A 21173-nucleotide genomic window follows, 5' to 3' on the forward strand; every position below is an offset into this window, starting at 1 on the left:
TCAGTACAAAGCCTGAAGCAATTGAGATTGAGGGAGGCGGCAAGTACAGGATTATGTTAATTTCCCTGATACACTTAATACCAGTTTGAATTGATATCTCTTTTAAAGGCTATGTCCATATCTGCAAACTTTTTTAAATTGCTCCAATGCATCAAAAAAAAAAAAAAGATTAAAAATATCCTACTGCGTATACAGCTCCTATGCAATCTCCAGTGCCCCCTGGTTACAGACTGCAAAACGTGTGAAGTCCTGCAGTCATATTTGTGACGGACTGAACCGTCAATGGGGCTGCTGGAGAAGCCTGAGGACTAGCCTCCTTCCTACGGAAAATGGACCCAGAACTATGGAGACCCCCCTCAGACGTCTTGGGGTTACAAGGAAGTAATCGCATGGCGATTTCAACTTAGCACTGCTATTTTCCATATTAGGCTAGAATTAACGAATATGGAATATAGTAGTGTTAAGTTGAAATCGCAATTCGATTATTATAACTTGAATTAATCGAATTGCGATTTCAACGTAATTTTCAAATCCGACAGTACATTCTAGTATATGGAGACGTTCCCATGGTGATGGGGACGCTCCATGAGCACGGAAGTCGGCAGAAGCGGCAACGGGCACTGACTGGAGCAGCCAGGAAGCCAGGAATCCAAAGGACAGGTAAGAACAACTTTAGGGAAGTGGGAAAGAAAAAAATATAACAATAAAAAAAAATAAAAAAATAGAATATTCGATTTCGCGAATATATAGAACTATATTAAAAATATTCGCGAAATCTCGAAATTGCGATATTCGAGAAAAAAATTAGCAATTTGAATATTCGCGCTCAACACTAATGTTGACTAGGCCAGACAGAAGAATAAAATCCTTGGCTGTCTATGGGTCTGTTATTTACATGGTCTTTCCTTCTGTCGGTGCTAATAATGGTTTAACTCCAATTAGCTAAGTATTCCCTAATAAAACAGATAAGAGTGGGTTACCTGAAAGCACACAACTTCTCTTGATAAAAAAGTACTGTTTTACCATCAGAAATTTGATCAGATCGATCTTTCTTCTTCAGAGTCATATCTGCCATAGTCACTAGTGGCACTGCCTTGGGAAGGGCATCGTCTTTCACTCCAGATTATGCCAAAGCCAAAATTGCGGCTGCTCAATTTTTTAAGTTACTGGACCGCATCCCTAAGACCAGCGTCTATAGCACAGATGGAGATAAATGGGTAAGATTCTCATCATACGTCTTTTCATTCCATTTTGTGATTCAAAATGCCGCTAAAATATTGACGGTTACACAAAGAACAAATCTTAACAGCAATTTTTATTTTTATTCATTATTTTAGTCACAGATGTCACTTAACAGCTTTCACATTCTAATGTCTCATACAAAGCACCAAAGTGGGAATTGTCCCCTCCATAAAACTGCATATTTAGGCTCAGTATCCTCTAGTGAGGCAAAGCTGTGAAATGTAATTAGCCACAAAGGTATAGAATGACTTTAAATGTGCAATGTCAATTACAAAATCCATTACATCCAGACCTCTCAAGTGACTTATCTACAGATCAAAACATGTTGTAAGGAGATCTTAATTGTTCCATAACTCCATTATTGCTGATATGTTTTCATAGACTGTGTCTCCTGACATATTGTTATATACTGGCTGTGAGAAGTTACCTATTTCTATTTAGATACAAGTTTTTTTTTTATGATTTTTTTTAATGAGAACACATTGTTCATATCTCGTTTATACCTATAGTACAAATACTGTCAGTATGCAGTACCAGTTTTCTAAAACAAAATAGAAACCTGGGCAACAAATAAATTAGGGTTATATATACAAGTAAGAGTAAAAAATTATCCGTACTCTGGGTGTAGAATTTATTTTGAATCAACTTTAGGAAAAAAACAAAAATAATTTTTTTTTACATAATCTTCCTGCGTTTTCAAAACACTTTGTCCATCTGTCAACAAGCTTTCGTATTCCCTCATTAAAATGTTTTAATGAGCCACGAATGCACCACCATATTCACCAGACGTGAATCTTCCTCCTCTTAGGGTTACATAATCACTTGTTTATTTCACAGAATCCATTTACGTGCACTGTCAATGTTGTTATCAGTCGTGGATGTGGACAGGTGCCGAGCTCCTTCTTCATGGCTGACACTTGTGCGATCTTCCTTGAACTTCTCTATCCATTCTGTGGGGTTTCACTCTGGTAGATAGGATAAGCAGGCGCAGTACAGAGGCAAAATACAAGTTCTTAACTCAAAACGTCAGTGTTTATTCACACTTGAGGCAATTGTACAAAACAGCACCTAACTTTTCAGTCTTGGTATTTATTCACACACAATGGAAAGTTCATATAACACAAGTCACTTTGCTGGCAGTTCTGCCTCCAGTAGTCCACAGCAGGCTTTAGGGGGCCTGTTTTCCCAGCATGCCTTAGATCCCAAAAACAGAGGCATCTCTGCTGAGCCCAACTGCCTATTTAAGGACAGCCAAGTGCTGCCAAAACCCGGACTGGCACTTAAACTCCGGTCCAGTATTTGACCTCACCTGGCTGAAAATCAGCCCAGCTCAGGAAGAGAATACCTGCCTTGCCAGACACAGCCCCTCACTGTGTCACATACGCCCCCTCTGTTCAACCCTGAGGGGGTGGACACACGCCATACAATGCACACCGGAACAGGGCATCCGCGTTTCCCTGCAACCGGCCTTCTCTGTGTTCTACCGAGAACTTAAAGTTCTGCAGAGACAAAAACCATCTGGTGACCCGGGCATTCCTGTTTTTAGCCTGGCTCATCCACTTGAGAGGGGAGTGGTATGTCACCAGGCGGAACTTACTCCCCAACAAATAATAGCGGAGAGACTCGAGTGCCCACTTGATAGCCAGGCACTTTCTCTCCACTATAATGTACCTGGTTTCGGCTGGAGTGAGCTTGCGGCTTAGGAAGACAACGGGATGCTCCTCCCCGTTGACTTCCTGAGACAGTACAGCACCTAGGCCTACTTCGGAGGCACCCGTTTGTACCACGAACTCCCTCTTGAAGTCGGGCGTCACCAAAAATGTTGACCCACACAGGGCCGACTTCAAAGCGGCAAAAGCCTCTTCTGCCCGATCATCCCAGCGAACCATCACTGATTTTCATCCCTTCAAGACCTTAACCGCCCCAGTCACTCTGCTAGGGTTACCCTTTTCTCGTGGGTATCAGTCACTCTCATAGCAGGCTACAGTGCCGGGAAGCCTGGGAAGTCTCTCCTTATTATGAGTTCGTAGTGTAAATTTGGGGCAACTGCCACTTCGTGAGTCCATCTGCCAGCCCCTGTGGTTAGAGACACCAGGGTGGTGGGATAGTCTTTTAAGTCTCCATGGATGCACATGACCCCAACTTTCCCGGCCAGTATACTCCGCTGACCATACCAGGGGAGTCCTTACTAGGGACACCAGTCTCCCTGAGTCCAGCAGAGCCTCCACTAGAGTGTCTCCTACCTCCACCTAGCACAGGTGGTTTAGAGTTTTTGGGGTACCTGCTGCACACAGCTTTCTGGCATATAGCGACTGACGGTAGCCATAGTTAGTATCCATGGGTTTCACCTGATGGGGACAGTCAGCTCTTACATAGCCCAGTTCCTAACACGGCCAGCAGACTATCGGAGCCAGGTCCGTAGAGGGTACACCCCGAGTTGGTTTAGTTGGTACAAGTCGCCGGGTCTGGAATGGAGATTTATAGGGTTAGATTGCCCCCCTCCCAAAATAACCCCCTGTAACAGTCTTAGTAGCCTCGTAGCGCTCCACCATTTCTAGGGCATTGCCCTAGAGAGGGGGTGGCAGAGCCCTCCAGAACATATCAGTCAATAGTCTATCCAGCATAGCCGTGAGACTCAGTACATCAGGCTGTAGCCACTTTTGCAAGAGGTGGAGTAAGTCATGATACTGGGTCCTCGCAGGCTTAGCCGGCTTAAACCCCCACTGATGTACCCGCTGGTCCTGGACCAACACATTCACCCCCAGTCTTGCCAAAATCTCACCCTTTACTTTTTGGTAGTCGTCCGCTTGATCGTCCGGCAAGTCGAAATACACCAGCTGGGAATCGGATGCCAGGAATGGAGGGACGACCTCAGCCCACTGGTCACGGGGTAGCTTTTCCCTGATGGCCACTCTCGTACATCGCCAGGTAGGTTTAGATGTCGTCTGCGGGGGTCATCTTCGGAATCGCAACACGGACTGCTTTCCAGGCATCGTGGGCACTTGGGGTTGCTCCTGCTGTCTGCAAAGCCATCACGTGTTGTAGCAGCAACTGGTTATTCTCCTGCTGCTGCTTATTAGCCTCGCGTTGCTGCAGGTTATTCTCTCGCTGCTGTAGATTAGCTTTCATAAGGGCCGTTACAACAGCCTCCATTTCGTCGTGGGGCACTGGTTGTAATAAAGCTAGTTTAATGTACGACATACAACCGTGCCTGAAAAATGCAGAAACAAAAAATATTGGCGTTCACGCCAGCCTTACTGCTCTTGCCTGCATCTTCCACCAATTGTAGGGTGTCGCTCTGGTAGATCGGGTAAGCGGGCGCAGTACAAAGGCAAAATACAAGTTCTTAACTCAAAACATCAGACATTTCTGCAGAACCCAGCTGCCTATTTAAGGACAGCTAGGTGCTGCCATAACCCAAACCGGCACTTAAACTCCGGTCCGGTATTTGACCTCACCTGGCTGGAAATCATCCCAGCCACACATGCTGGGAGGAAAATACCTGCCTTGCCAGACACAACCCCTCACTGTGTCACAATTGATACACACTTTTACGGCACTAAACACTTTTTACATACTGGGCACAAAGTCTTTGATAAATATTGGCACCAGACACATCCTCAGACCACAAAAAAACGAATCGCTGCATGCTGCTCTTCTTTTGTCAAACTTTACAATTGGGGCAGTCTTTGTTCCTCACACTACGTAACACATTCAAACCTGCACAGCAGTGACTCTGCTACATCCGTATGTCAGAAAATGATGTATTGGTCCTTTATGAAAATTTTATGAAATCATTTCTACACCCTTGTACTGTATTTTAGAGTTGAACAAAATTCCCAACATTTGTTTTTGGTCACATTCGATCAAATTTGATCCTAATCAAAAGTGCCCCAGTTGCCCCTAAAATTTACGTACAACCCTCTGAAGTCTCCTGGTATTGAAGATGATTTATGAATGATATAATGTATGTAGATTGGTGAGGTGCACCCTCCTCCTTTTAAAGCAAGAGCCAATACCACTCCCATCCTTCACTGCGGTTCCTCAGGGGCTTGCGGCACTTCTAGAGTGACTTACATATTAGTGTACTAGAATATGTTGGACTGAAATTAACTCGGTTATTCTCACTTGCACCTTCTTTATCACTTCACAGGACAATTTCAAAGGAGACATTCAGTTTGTGAACTGCAAATTCACTTATCCCAGCCGTCCGGTGACCATGGTGCTGCAAGGTCTTTCAGTTCAAGTAAAGTCTGGTCAGACTCTTGCATTTGTGGGCAGCAGCGGTTGTGGAAAAAGTACAAGTGTCCAGTTATTAGAGAGATTCTATGATCCAGATGAAGGAAAAGTAGTAAGTACATTATGTCTTATGACTATATAATACAGAAGCTCAAGTATTGTGTTGGCACAAGCTTCATGTTAAGAAAACTGTTTATTTCCTCGAACACCCCCTCTATACTAAGCGGATTTCACTTACTAAAATAAATATCTTGTCTGTGTAACACACCTACCTACTGGATCCTCCAGACTGAAAGATATTGATTGCAGAGGCTCTTTCTCATTTACAGGTGGGGATCTTGAGTGGAGAACCTACTCTACTACCTGTTATATGAAAAAGGATTGCTCAAAATAGAGCTAGTAACCCCATGACAGTTCCTCACATACTCCGAAAACCTTTTGTGTCCTTAAGGCTCTACCCTTTTACTAGATTATTTGATATCCAACATCTCTTGAATACTGCATCCTACTTAGCACCAAAGGTCTACATACCATAGATCCAGCCTACCGTATATACCTACTATGGAACTGTTGAAGACCAACGGCCCATAACATTTTGGTTCCATCCCTAATTTAATGAGTGATGATACTCTACATAGGGTTGTGGTGTCTGCGGGTACTAGTAAAATTTTAAAATGATGAAAAATAGACCCGAATCCTAAAAATGACATGGGAGACCTGGTTCTTCTTTCCGATGTGGTATTAAGAGTAAACTAAAAAATACCTTATTTTTATATTTCCTATGTCTATGCTCTGCCATCTCTGTCCAGCCCTGCTAACACTTTATATGTTATACTACATACAGCTTGTGGATGGACATGCAACTTCCAATGTAAACATATCATTTTTGAGGAGCAAGATTGGTATTGTGTCTCAAGAACCCATATTATTTGAAGGAAGTGTAGCAGACAATATCAAGTATGGTGATAACTCTCGCGATGTCTCAATGGATGAAATGATGGAGGCTGCAAAGAAGGCGCATTTACATGAATTTGTAATGTCTCTGCCTAATGTGAGTTGTTTACTATTCTCCTTTCTCAGCACCATCATGTATTCTACACTTATATAAAGAGGGATGGAGAGGGGTGGATACCCTATAAATATTCATTATTATTCATAATTAGCCATTCATGGATCTATCACAGACACCCCACAGTAGATCCCTATGATGCTGACAGTTGGTATATGCACAGTAGAACATGGGTGCAATACGCCGATCTGGATGAAGCCTAACAAAGGCTACACAATTAAAAGTTTAATTTATTGCTTTATATCTATTGCCTAGTACACTACTTTTTATTCTGAAATCCATGTTTATGAGTTTTAGGGAAAACATAGCATATTGTATCTTTGGTGAAATTACAATGAAATATCGTAATTAACCTTAGATTCTACCATCAGCAAATTCTTGGTCAAGGACTTCTCTTCGGTAAAACATATAAAGGACAAATTGAATTTCTCGCTTATCCTATTACAAACCCCAAAAGTAACCAGATGGTTGTTTCTGCAGTTTATTTATGTAAACGTAAATTTATGTTTATTTTCATATTCATGGAGGAGTCAGCCATTTTGAATTAACATTGGTAACTAATCCTTTCTTGGTGAAATCACAAGGGTAAGACTCTTTGGGGTAGATTTTATAAAATTTTGGCGCTGCTGGACCATGCGCCTAATTTATGATGAGGTGCAGAGCAGACCTTATGATATATTAGGTGCATTGTCTGTTTTTAAGCCACAAAGCTAGCGCAGTGAGATTATAAAATTTCCCCCCTCTCCAATTTGAAAATTTGTATTTGTCTTTCTTTTCTTTAGAAATATGAAACAAATGTTGGGATGGGAGGATCTCAGCTATCCCGGGGACAGAAACAGCGTATCGCTATAGCCAGGGCGATAGTCAGAGATCCGAAAATTTTGCTTTTGGATGAAGCCACATCAGCCCTAGACACTGAAAGTGAAAAGGTTTGTGATCCTGAATCTGCTCTTTACTTTAATTAAGAGCACTATACTATTTAGACTCCCAGTCGTTATTGGATCTTATCCCTTCTAAGGTTTTAACCAATTGGCGACATGTGGTGCATATTTATGATGCTGACGCTATGAATGTAAAGGTATTGTGCAGTGGGTAAATATTGATAACCTATCCTCAAGATAAGTCTTTAATATCTGATTGGTGGGGTCCTACTCCTGACACCCCCAATGATCAGCTGTTTGAAGAGATAGCAGCACTCGTGTGAGTGTTGCTTCCTAATAATTACCTGCACATTGTTTGACTTCTCTCCCAAAGGATGATTACAGAATTAAAGGGGTTGTCCACTCCTGTTATGTTGATGGCCTATCCTCAAGATAGGCCATCAGTATCTAATCAAAGGATTTCAACACCTCACAACCCCACAGTACAGAGAGCTACCCTGAAACAGCTGATCGACAGGGGTGAGGGGGTTGGACTCTGCAGATCACATATTTATGGGTTATCCTGAGGATAAGCCATCAGTATACAGGGAGTGGACAACCCCTTTAAAGTGGCTCTGTTACCAGGATCAATCCTATTGAACCATATACTATAAACCATATTACTGCTTTATTCACAAACACAATATATGATTATAAAGAAACAATGAACGGATTGGCCATAGACCTTACAGGGAAATTTCCCGGTGGGCCGATGCTCAGAGGGCCACCCAAACCCTTCTCTCTGCCGCTGGCAGGGATACATAATGCTCTCTCAGCGGTAATTAAAGCTGTGAGAATAAGGTATTCATGTACCTGGCCAGTGATCGCACATACCCTTCTGAATTCAACTGCTGTGGCCCGCACCTCATCTCCTAAGCGCCCTGCTACATAGACAACTGGAGAAGAAAAGAAAATGGCAACTATTGATGGCCACCACAGAGGGAAAGCTTTTGGGGCAATATATTGGGCTCCACTGTGGTATATGGTTCAGAGGGGACGGTATTTTGTGCTCTACTATAGCAACTATAGAAACTATAGTACATAGAAGGGGCGTATCTAAAGGCTCATGAGTTCAGCTTGGGGCCCCCCTTCCCTCAGTGCTTTGGGGCTAGGGGCAGGGAAGCACATAGCCTTCGTTCTGCTTGAGGCAAATATTGAAACGGCACCCCCCCCCCCATGCCAAATTCTTGACCTAACCCCTTCCCTCCAGCCACAGGTATAACTTAACCAGCATGCACTTTCTATAATACTGGTGTCTTCTTATGTGACACAAGGGTATTTGGGCCCCCTCAGCCTTCTGGGCCCGGTAGAGTATATATGTAGATGCTAGGACACAGCTCTGACCTCAGCATGTCTAGGCTTATCAATAAAGGGGAGCGGGGAGTGTGCAGAGCACAGGGGATGTTACAAAGTAGTTCTCCAAGGATTCAGCCCCACCTCCTGGTGCTCGAACTTCTCATTTGCATATGAATAAAATGCGGATTTCTCTGCAGCTGTGTAGCATACAGACAAAAGAAAGGTACAGTTTTAATCAGCATGAAGAATGCCTGGTTTAATAGGGTTGATCCTGGTGACAGTGCCGCTTTAATTTTCAACTTCTTGAAATGTCTATTTTCAGTCATTTCACCCCAGGCCACCATTTCTGGTCATGTCATACTGTAAGTCACTTCTTATGAAGTATGGCTTGCACAGGGTGCTTATGGGCTGGTATTAAAGACTGGTATTATGGTCTGTGCACCCAGGGAATATGCGTGTGTATGAACTGTAATGAAACACGGGACCAATTACTATACAAAACACTGTGTTATTTTTTTACATGACTTTTTTGCTTTATTTTCCAGACTGTGCAGGAAGCATTGGATGAAGCGAGACAAGGCCGTACCTGCATCACCATTGCTCATCGATTATCCACCATTCAGAATTCTGACATCATCGCTGTAATGTCACAGGGTGCCGTCATTGAACAGGGGAATCATGAACAACTTATGTCTCGCAAAGGGGCTTATTATAAACTGGTCACAACAGGGGCACCCATAAGCTAGACGCCCCCAGCTGCACATTCTCAGACATTTATGGCATATTGATAGGATATGCCGTAAATGTCCTAACGGTGCAGGTCCCACTTCTGAGACCGGCTCCCATCTCAAAAATGGGTCCCTGCCGTGAATGAAGTAGCCATGCTCTATATTCACGGTAGGGCCCCATTCATGAGTTCGGAGTAGATCCCAGACATGAGACCCGCACCTACCTGACATTTATGACATATGTTATCAATATGCCTTAAAAGGGATTTTCGAGATTTTAATACTCTTTTAATAGGTAATCAGTATCTGATTAGATACCCAGGACTCCCGCTGATCAGCTGTTTGAGAAGGCATCGGTGCTCCTGTGAATTGCCGCAGCTTTCTCGCAGCTCACCAAGCAACGCGCCGTACATTGTATAGTGGCTGTGCTTGGTATCTCGCTCAGCCCCATTCACTTTTATGGGACTGAGCTACGCCTAGACCACGCGACTGATGAATGTGTTGTCACTGGCCTAGGAACAGCAGAGAGAAGGCCACGGAATGATCCGAAATAAAATCTCAGAAAACCCCTTTAAATGTCCAGATAGGACAATCCCTTTAACGTTTTTTTTTTTTTATAAATATTTCTGTATAGTTGTTTCTTATTGCAGTCAATATGTTGGAGAAAAAAAAACATCTAGCTGTGTGCATTGCACTTCCTGATAACAGTGGGATATTGCTTTATTTTAAGAATATCCTTTGGTGTCTTGATTTGTGTTCATGATGAAATATTTGTATATTATTTCCTGATTTTATTTTCTGCAGACTGTCTATCTACGGGCTGTTGGCAGCCTGTGGCTTACCAGTTGTTCAATATGTTGGGAGTTGTAGTTTTTAAGCAGCTGTCAATCAAAAATTGCTGTCCGCTATTATATAACATGTAGAATCTTCCCTTCCAGAGTATAGCACTTAACGGTGGAATTATTTATTCTCTATCCTTTTATATTAAAGCCGATGTCCCATTGTTGTAAGAATGATATCAAAACCTATGCATAATGCTTACCTGCTGTTTGTCTTTGGTGTTTGTTGTTAGCTACTTTTAGCTCTGCACCATGAGAACAGAGCTGGAAACTGCTACATTGTCTTTTGTAGGGTGCTATGTACTACCATAGGGCTGTATGTATAATCATACAGCATAATGCTCCATACACATACTACAAGGCTGGATTTACAATTCTGGTGTTCCATTTCCATACATATATATAGTTATGGCATTACTTACCTCACTTCCTTCTTACTTTCGGGCCAAACTTCAAGCCCATGCCAAGTGTGGGCGAAAAAAAAAAAAAACTAGATGTGAATTTTTGCTCTAAAAAGAGAAACAGTTGTAGACAAAGTTGCAGTGCAGGATCAATATCGAATCCGGGCCACTGCCCCATTTCCTTATATTGCTACACAGCAACTGATGATGGACGTTTATTGCATTTTTAGGGGGAGAGGGACCAACAGATGACATCTTCCATGCTTCGCCTGTAGTTCACTACACTACTATTGCTCCTACCCAACAGACCCATCATGGTCGCAGTCCAGAACTGCTCAAAGGCCACATTTCAAACCAGGAAAGCCAACAAACCAAATATGATGCTCAATGTGACCCAAATGATCCAGATCCAGAGCTGCTTGGAGACCACTATGGAGTTCCAAGGGTGCACACTCACAAAACAGGAAGAAACCACCATCCACATAGGTGGACAAGAAGAAGTAAAAGTGATGCTACATAGGTGGATAAGGAGAAGTAAAAGTGATAACATAGGCGGATAAGGAGAAGTAAAAGTGATTGCCACATAGGGGGATAAGCAGCAAGTGATGCCACATAGGTGGATAAGGAGCAGTACAAGTGATGCCAAATAGGTGGATAAGGAGAAGTAAAAGTGATGAGTAGCAGTACAAGTGATGCCACATAGGTGGATAAGAAGCAGTACAAGTGATGCCACATAGGTGGATAAGAAGCAGTACAAGTGATGCCACATAGGTGGATAACGAGCGGTACAAGTGATGCCACATAGGTGGACAAGGAGCCGTACAAGTGATGCCACATTGGGTACTCACTTATAAGTCTGCAGGCTCTGAATGCATAGCTTTGGGGATGGCCACCTCATGACTTCATAACATGACTGGCCCAGCAGCATTTCTCCCCGTATAGTCAATGGTCTGTCTACCCCTGGTCATATACAGGCTTTGGAGCCAGCCCTGTTGGCAATAGATGACAGTTTGTTGTCAGACAGTTTACATGAGCTCCTGGCTAGAGTTGATGTTCACTACATCAGATTAATGTATAATATACTGCATAGTATCAAAACCCTTTCCAGAATGCAATTCACCTGATCAACCTCTGTAGAGACAATGAACAATCAGGGGATGCTGCAGAGGTGAAGATCCTGGCCCACAATACAAATCTGTAATAGGTTCCCACCTACCATATGCCATTTACAATACTGGCATAGCCTTTGGGTCCCCTTCAGTAAACAGGGCCCCTGGTGATACTGCTATCTGGATGTCTACTATAGCTATATCCCAGGATGCTTGGATATTGTAACATAGCAAGGGGTTTTCTGTGATTCCTATGTTTTTTAACAGATAAGCTCATGTAGTTGCTTACCCAATGTACATCTCCCCCGTGCTTTTTTTAAATTTTAACTTGGACCCTTCTGACCCATATAAACCAATCACTCTAGTTTCTTTATACCCTCTTCCAGTTGCTGTATCCAACCAATGAGTGGTGGATCCAGAGCCTGGTCTCGGGAGGGGCACTTCCAGATTGTTTTGTGGTGGCGGACAGAAAATAATGTGGTGCTTATAGAACAGACTATTTTATATAACCTATCGTACAGCTCTAACACATATAATCTAATAGACTGTCTGAAGTATTGGTACGGTCTTCTATAAAGATGGCGGTGCGCCGGGCCCTTGTGGATGCAGAGTCCCTGGTAATAGTCTTTGACCACACGGGACAGTAAATGATTTGTTTTTATTGGGGCCCTCAGATCTGATCAGTTACACACACTGGTCTTCTGCAGGTCTTCCCTGGAGGTCGGGCGTCTCAGGGCCAGTCTGATCACACTCTGCACTGAGGAGACAGATTGCAGCCCCGACCCCCCCACCCCGCACCGCAGAGACAACTCAGGACCCCCACACCTTACCGCAGAGACAACTCAGGACCCCCACACCTTACCACAGAGACAACTCAGGACCCCCACACCTTACCACAGAGACAACACAGGACCCCCACACCTTACCGCAGAGACAACACAGGACCCCCACACCTTACCGCAGAGACAACTCAGGACCCCCACACCTTACCACAGAGACAACACAGGACCCCCACACCATACCGCAGAGACAACACAGGACCCCCACACCTTACCGCAGAGACAACTCAGGACCCCCACACCTTACCGCAGAGACAACACAGGATCCCCACACCTTACCGCAGAGACAACACAGGACCCCCACACCTTACCGCAGAGACAACACAGGACCCCCACACCTTACCGCAGAGACAACACAGGACCCCCACACCTTACCGCAGAGACAACACAGGACCCCCACACCTTACCGCAGAGACAACACAGGACCCCCACACCTTACCGCAGACTCACACACAACACTCTGCTGCAGGCGCTCACACACACGCAGGCTCCCGAGGCACAAAGAGAGAGACTGTCAGTGACAGTGTGAGCGGAAGAAATGCTCTGTCTACTAAGGAGTATCAGGGTATATTATACAGGGGGTAATATAACTGAGGAGGGCTATCAGGGTACATTATACAGGGGTAATGAAACTGCTGAAGAGGGCTATCAGGGTACATTATACAGGGGTAATATAACTGCTGAGGAGGGCTATCAGGGTACATTATACAGGGGTAATATAACTGCTGAGGAGGGCTATCAGGGTACATTATACAGGGGTAATATAACTGCTGAGGAGGGCTATCAGAGTACATAAGTTATATTACCCCTGTATAAAGTCCCCTGATAGCCCTCCTCAGTTATATTACCACTGTATAATGTACCCTGATACCCCTCAGTTATATTACCCAGTGTATAATTCACCCTGATACCCCTCAGTTATATACATTATATACAGGGGGTAATATAACTGAGGAGAGGTAGCAGGGTAGGGTACATACTTATATGCGTTATATACTGTATATATATAACTTAATTATAAAGAGGTATGGACAGGTCTCAGCCAGGGCAGTGTTCTTGTATCCTGTAAGGGAGCAGCTGGGCAGAAACACTATCACGCCGCTAGCAGGTGCGCTGGCTGAGTAAGCAGCAGCTTCATGCTCTTCCTTCCAACTTTGCAACCCAGACGGGACCACTCCCTCTCCTGGCTGCGCCTGCATGCAAGGCTCTGCTTCCCCCGTCCCCATGTGAACTTAGCCACTGCCCGCCGGCAGCCCACAGGACAGGTATTGTAATTACAGTGCTGCACTGCGGCGGCAGTCCCCCCCCCCTCTGGATCCACCAATTCAACCAATCATGATGTACTTCTACTCCACAGCTCCAGCCCCGCCCCTAACAGCGCCCAGCTATTTATAGCTCCTCCCACCCTGCTAGTTACATAGACACTCCCCTATCACTGCCCCTGCGGCTCTTGTTTTGACATGTCCATCTGGACATAACATCACAGGAAATAAGAAAGAGTTGCATGGACATGGTCATGTGACCACAGCCCAGAACGGGAGATAGGAGCAATAAAGGTAAAAGAAATACATCACACACTTACATCTATGAATTATTATTAGAATGTTGATGCAAACTGGAAAACCCATTTGATAAAGATAAGTAAAGTTCCTGTTTTTCTTGTAAACCTCAGAACAAGATGGTATCTTTTGGATGCGAGCAGCACATCCTACAGTAAAGCAAATAAATTCTACTTAGATTATGCAACATTTGGTTTAGGAAAGACGACTCAATAAATAATGGTCAATACAAATTTTCAGTAATACTTATAAGGAGAGAGGAGCAGAAGTTTACAATAATTCGATTCAGCTGCTTCGCCAAATTTCACAAAGAAAATTCGCCATGAAGCGCATTTATTTGTAATGACGGGGAGTGGCGATTGCACTGCCCCCCGTTCATTGAACACCTCAGATGCCATGTTCATCGCTGATTGTGGCATCTGAGATAAAAAAAATGAAGGCTTTCAGGGGTTAATCCGTAAAAAAAAAAAAATATACTCACCTTATCCATTTGAGAGCGAAGAGGCTGCTGCGGCCATCTTGATTGAAGATCCTGAGTGAAACCTCACGCGATGTGTGATGATGTCATCACTAGTGTTGAGCCAATGAAGTGGAAAATTCAATTTGCTGCGAAGCCGAATTTCCTTGTGCTTCGTGGTAGCGAATAGATTTTCCTTGAATGGCGACAAAAGATTTAAAAAAATCATACGAACCTCATCTGTTCAAGCGCAAAGATCTAGCACAAAATCCTGTGCGCCGTGACGTATGACGTCAGATGGTGGCATCTGATGAGTACAATGACGGGGTCGGCACAATCGCAGTTTCCTGTCATTGCACCCACTACTTATAAAAAAAATGTGCTTCGTGACAAAGTAATTGTGTGGGATTTTCAATCAAGATGGCCGCGGCAGCCTCTTCGCGCTCAAATGTATGAGGTGTGATTTTTTTTTTCCCGCCATTTCAGTGAAAATGTATTAGTTCCCACGAAGCATGAAGAAATTTGGAAGTCCACTTCGGATACTTTGATTCGCTCAACACTACTTGATTTCAATACAACTTCCCAAAAGAGTGTCTTCTGGGTTTTTATCAAAATGATTGGGCGAAGATTATTTTGCTTTCTGAAAATAATAAGCTGAACATGAAAGGTTCATCACTCTCATTGTAATTACATTGGTTGTGCCACCATTAAATGTCATTTTTATATAATTAAGCATGAAAAACAAGTTACTTTTCTAATTTACAAAAATTCTCCAATTGTGAGATATTCTCTTTTCTTCATTAAAATGGCCCCCCCTGGTGTTTAATCGTATAGTGATGTGCACACCCATCTACTGAGGTGGTCGCACATGCTCAGTTCCATCCTTCAACTGCCACCAGTCATATCTATTGTTACAAGTTGTGGCAGCTACAGTGAGAGAGCTGCAGCAGAAAGAACATGCCCCTTGAGAATTTTTTGGGGCATTTTTGGTGCCCAGTAGGGTTCCAGAATGGCATATGTCATTTTGATGAAAAGAATGGTGCTACAAGCCTCGCCCATCAAATGTAAAAGGAAAGCCAACTGAGGCCCCAATCAGAGCTTCTGACAGCAGTGTGATTACAGCCTTGTTTTGTTAACATTAATAGCTGATTGCGTCCTTGTGGATACTTGGTTGGACCTTCTTGACACTAGGGAGTAAGCTCTCAACCAGGCAAGCAACTCAAGAAACTATCCAGATACATTATATACAATCAGACATACAGAACTGGACTTTCCCAAAGGAGTATCTTCACTATAAATATAAAAGCTACATTTGCCGTCAATCGAATATAATTGACCACTATTCTTCAGAAGGCTGTGTACAAGAAAAACAAACAAACATGCATTTTGGAGATTTACTACCTTTGTTTGGCCTAGAAATTTTTCAATATGTGCAACAAAACTTGACACAAAAAAAACATTTTTTTTAGCATATTTTATACAAAATTTACTTGTGCTTTTCATGTTGTCGGTATTTTGACCTTGTTTAACAGTATCACAAAGTCTTGCATAAATGTTGGCATATAAGAGAGTGGTAACCAGAAGTAAGTAGAATCAGCTCCAGCACTGTATCGTGTCCTCGGGTGTCTGCTGGTCAGGGCATGTTCCATGCAGGATACGACCACAGAGAGGTCACTGTTTCGGAAGTGGTTTAATTTTTGCTTCATTGCTGCATCTGAAAATCAAAATAAAGACCATGTAAAGAATTGCGTTTAATCTGGACGTATACCTTTGTGATGCGGAGATATTAAAGATGCTCTGTCTTCATACACGTTCACACAGTGCGCAGTCTGACAATCAGTATAAACCATTCCTTTCTTCCAAATAAGAGGACTGTTTTCTGTAGTCTAACTTGTTTATTGGCAAAACAGGAGTATTGATGTGCGATCAATTGATTGGTAAAACTATAAGAATACAAATAGCTTGTATAAGTATAAAGCATACAAGATAGCATGTACAGCAGAAAGCATAGAACAACATGCACTACTACTACATTACATTTAGGCCTCATGCACACGACTGTTGTGTGCATCCGTGGCCGTTGTGCCGTTTTCCGTTTTTTTTCGCGGACCCATTGACTTTCAATGGGTCCGTGGAAAAATCGGAAAATGCACCGTTTTGCAGCCGAGGCCGTGATCCGTGTATCCTGTCCGTCAAAAAAATATGACCTGTCCTATTTTTTTGACGGACAACGGTTCACGGACCCATTCAAATCAATGGGTCCGTGAAAGAACACGGATGCACACAAGATTGGCATCCGTGTCCGTGATCCGTGGCCGTAGGTTGCTTTCATACAGACGGATCCGAAGATCCGTCTGCATAAAAGCTTTTTCTGATCTAAGTTTTCACTTCGTGAAAACTCATTTCCGACAGTATATTCTAACACAGAAGCGTTCCCATGGTGATGGGGACGCTTCTAGTTAGAATACACTGCAAACTTTGTACAAGACTGCCCCCTGCTGCCTGGCAGCACCCGATCTCTTACAGGGGGATATGATAGCACAATTAACCCCTTCAGGTGCGGCACCTAAAGAGGTTAATTGTACTATCATATTCCCCTGTAAGAGATCAGGGCTGCCAGGCAGCAGGGGGCAGCCCCCCCCCTCCCCAGTTTGAATATCGTTGGTGGCACAGTGTGCCCCCACCATCGCCCCCCCTCCCTCCCTCTATTGTATTAAATCGTTGGTGGCACAGTGTGCCAACCACCATCGGCCCCCCTCCCTCCCTCTATTGTATTAAATCGTTGGTGGCACAGTGTGCCAACCACCATCGGCCCCCCTCCCTCCCTCTATTGTATTAAATCGTTGGTGGCACAGTGTGCCAACCACCATCGCCCCCCCCCTCCCTCTATAGCAGTAACATTGGTGGCAGTGTGCGGTCTCAACAGTAGAAGATTCATACTTACCTGCTTGCTGCTGCGATGTCTGTGAACGGCCGGGAGCTCCTCCTACTGGTAAGTGACAGTTCTTTAGCAATGCGCCGCACAGACCTTTCACTTACCAGTAGGAGGAGCTCCCGGCCGGACACAGACATCGCAGCAGCAAGCAGGTAAGTATGAATCTTCTACTGTTGAGACCGCACACTGCCACCAATGTTACTGCTATAGAGGGAGGGGGGGGGGCGATGGTGGTTGGCACACTGTGCCACCAACGATTTAATACAATAGAGGGAGGGAGGGGGGCCGATGGTGGTTGGCACACTGTGCCACCAACAATTTAATACAATAGAGGGAGGGAGGGGGGGGCGATGGTGGGGGCACACTGTGCCACCAACGATATTCAAACTGGGGAGGGGGGGGGGCGGCCCCCTGCTGCCTGGCAGCCCTGATCTCTTACAGGGGAATATGATAGTACAATTAACCCCTTTAGGTGCCGCACCTAAAGGGGTTAATTGTGCTATCATATCCCCCAGTAAGAGATCGGGTGCTGCCAGGCAGCAGGGGGCAGTCTTGTACAAAGTTTGTAGTGTATTCTAACCTAAAGCGTCCCCATCACCATGGGAACGCCTCTGTGTTAGAATATACTGTCGGATCTGAGGTTCACGAAGTAGCTCATATCCGACAGTATATTCTAACATAGAGGCGTTCCCATGGTGATGGGGACGCTTCAAGTTAAAATATACCATCGGATTGGAGAAAACTCCAATCCGATGGTATAAAAGAACTCCAGACTTTACATTGAAAGTCAATGGGGACGGATCCGTTTGAAATGGCACCATATTGTGTCAACATCAAACGGATCCGTCTCCATTGACTTGCATTGTAATTCAGGACGGATCCGTTTGGCTCCGCACGGCCAGGCGGACACCAAAACGACTTTTTTTTCATGTCCGTGGATCCTCCAAAAATCAAGGAAGACCCACGGACGAAAAAACGGTCACGGATCACGGACCCACGGACCCCGTTTTTGCGGGCCGTGAAAAAAAACTGTCGTGTGCATGAGGCCTAACTCTGAGCACATGTCCCAAAATGGCTGCCTGAACATAGATTGCACCCAAGATACACCCAAATGTATCCACCAAAACCCATGCACTACAGATATCGTCTGGTGCTAGCTCATGCAGCAATATATCTATTCTCCTATTTTATTAAGATGATAGGACCATTGTACAAAACAAGCACTTTTAACCTTTTGTGTCACCGCTACGTCTTCATAGATTGTACGCTCTTGTGTGCAGGACCCTCACTCCTCTTGTTTTAATCATTGCCTTACAATGTAATGTATTATTTTATTTGTGCTCGGATCGGCTCATTACGAGAGAGTCCCCTACCTAAGCCTATATTCCCCCCCCTACCTAGAAGCAGCAGAGTTATGCCGGAACTGCTTATCGAAGGGTAGCCTAAAGGGGGCCACACCAATGATGAGTCCTGAGAAGAAGGGAGGGCTTCTGGGTGGGTCGAAAGCATTCGAACCGACAAGTGGGGGCAGGAGAGCCAGGTTTAAATAATTAAAGCCCCGCCTCCCCTCACACAAACACGGCACTCTTTAATTGCCTACCACTTGTGCTCGGATCGGCTCATTACGAGAGAGTCCCCTACCTAAGCCTATATTCCCCCCCCTACCTAGAAGCAGCAGAGTTATGCCGGAACTGCTTATCGAAGGGTAGCCTAAAGGGGCCAAAAGAACCATGCATAGGAGTTTTGAAAGACTTTGATAACAGAAACTACAAAACCAAAACTCGGAAAGCCAGTGACATTTTGTATTAAGGATCCGGGATATAACGCATGGAACACGCGGAACTCCAACGACCCAACCGTTTGATTACATGTACTGGTACCTTATGCATGGACGCCGCAGCTGCTGCGCCCCTGTGGAAGGAATGTCCTGTGATCGAGAGAGGATCGACCCCTGAACCTGTTAACTAAACCCGAATGTGCTGAATACCTGCCAGGTATAGTTAACAGTGCTATAGGACAGGTTTAATTGAGAGTGGCAAAAAACCTGACGAAGCCCAATAGGTGAGTGATAGTCCCCCCGGCCAGCAGCCGGGTAGGTGTTCATATTTCTGAAACAGGCGCCAAGCTGTCTTGTAAGCCCTCAGGGTATTACTGGCCAAGGAATTGGCCATCAGTCTGTTAGCTATGGTGAGATGAGAGACTAGTCCCAGCACAGCTGGGCCTGGTGAGGAATTGGCATTGGCAACCGATCTGCCCCTGGACAGATCGGAGAAGCCATGCGTGAGACTCTAATGGCAGAGTCATATGTGTAAACCTAAAACTGAGAAGCCATGCGCGAGAGACTCTAATGGCGGAGTCATATGTGTAACCTAAACGGAGAAGCCATGCATGAGAGACTAATGGCGGAGTCATATGTGTAAACCTAAACGGAGAAGTCGTGTGTGAGAGACTCTAATGCCAGAGTCATCTGTGTAAACCTAAAGCGGAGAAGCCATGCGCGATAGACTAATGGCGGAGCTATGCGCGAGAGACTAATGGTGGAGTCATATGTGTACACCTAAAACGGAGAAGCCATGCGTGAGAGCCTCTAATGGTGGAGTCATATGTGTAAACCTAAAACGGAGAAGCCATGCGTGAGAGACTCTAATGGCGGAGTCATATGTGTAACCTAAAACGGAGAAGCCATGCGTGAGAGACTCTAATGGTGGAGTCATATGTGTAAACCTAAAACGGAGAAGCCATGCGTGAGAGACTCTAATGGCGGAGTCATATGTGTAAACCTAAAACGGAGAAGCCATGCATGAGAGTCTCTTACGGCGGAGTCATATGTGTAAAACTAACACGGAGAAGCCATGCGTGAGAGCCTCTAATGGCGGAGTCATATGTGTAACCTAAACGGAGAAGCTATGCGTGAAAGACTCTAATGGCGGACTATATGTGTAAACCTAAAACGGAGAAGCCATGTGTGAGAGACTCTAATGGTGGAGTCACATGTGTACACCTAAAACGGAGAAGCCATGCTTGAAAGACTCTAATTGTGGTTTGAAATTTTTATTTATTTTTTAAACTATAAACCACTTACGCAGCTCCAGTATGGGCACAGCTCTGAGTACGAGCATGAAGAGCATGGTATAACGCAGGTCACCTGCACGGACTAACTAACATCCTGTGCCTAAATGACCCCCTTGGAACCTTCTGTACGGCCGGCAGCAGGAAGCCATCCACCGCCTATGATCTGCTCCCCCTGACCGAGCCTGGTACTCCTTCCCCCGATCCCTGCCTACCTAACGGCACGGCGGCCCGTGCCAGACTTTATTGAAGATGAGGAGCGGGGAAACGGTGTCCTGCACCTTTACCCCCAGCCGCGTGGGGAGCTCACGCTGCTCCCTGGCAGAGTGCACCAGTGCGGGGGAGCCCCCCCCCCTCAGCCAGGGCCGACCCACCGCCGGCTGGACACTCGTACCACGTGGGGAGCAGCGCCGCTCCCTGGCGATGTGCACCGGATCAGAGGGAGCCCTTCCTTTACCGTGAGCCCCGGCC

At 44.8% G+C, this 21173-nt stretch overlaps 2 protein-coding genes across 4 annotated transcripts in view; one reads left to right on the forward strand and one right to left on the reverse strand.

Annotated features, from left to right (window-relative positions):
• The window catches only part of ABCB11 (ATP binding cassette subfamily B member 11), a 142047-nt gene extending 132518 nt beyond the window's left edge, over positions 1 to 9529 (forward strand). Inside the window, 5 exon segments of the mRNA XM_044303160.1 lie at positions 1061 to 1217; positions 5396 to 5593; positions 6326 to 6532; positions 7333 to 7479; positions 9312 to 9529. Coding sequence (XP_044159095.1) covers positions 1061 to 1217; positions 5396 to 5593; positions 6326 to 6532; positions 7333 to 7479; positions 9312 to 9512 — 910 coding nt within the window. The 3' untranslated portion in view covers positions 9513 to 9529.
• A 6549-nt stretch (positions 9530 to 16078) lies between these two features.
• The window catches only part of LOC122945027 (dehydrogenase/reductase SDR family member 9-like), a 30268-nt gene continuing 25173 nt past the window's right edge, over positions 16079 to 21173 (reverse strand). For all 3 annotated transcript variants that reach the window (XM_044303835.1, XM_044303836.1, XM_044303837.1), the window contains one exon: positions 16079 to 16412. In XM_044303835.1, coding sequence (XP_044159770.1) covers positions 16198 to 16412 — 215 coding nt within the window. In that variant the 3' untranslated portion in view covers positions 16079 to 16197. The remainder of the gene's footprint in view (positions 16413 to 21173) is intronic.

Source organism: Bufo gargarizans, chromosome 8 (genome assembly GCF_014858855.1).
Source record: "Bufo gargarizans isolate SCDJY-AF-19 chromosome 8, ASM1485885v1, whole genome shotgun sequence".
NCBI classification, from domain to species: domain Eukaryota; kingdom Metazoa; phylum Chordata; class Amphibia; order Anura; family Bufonidae; genus Bufo; species Bufo gargarizans.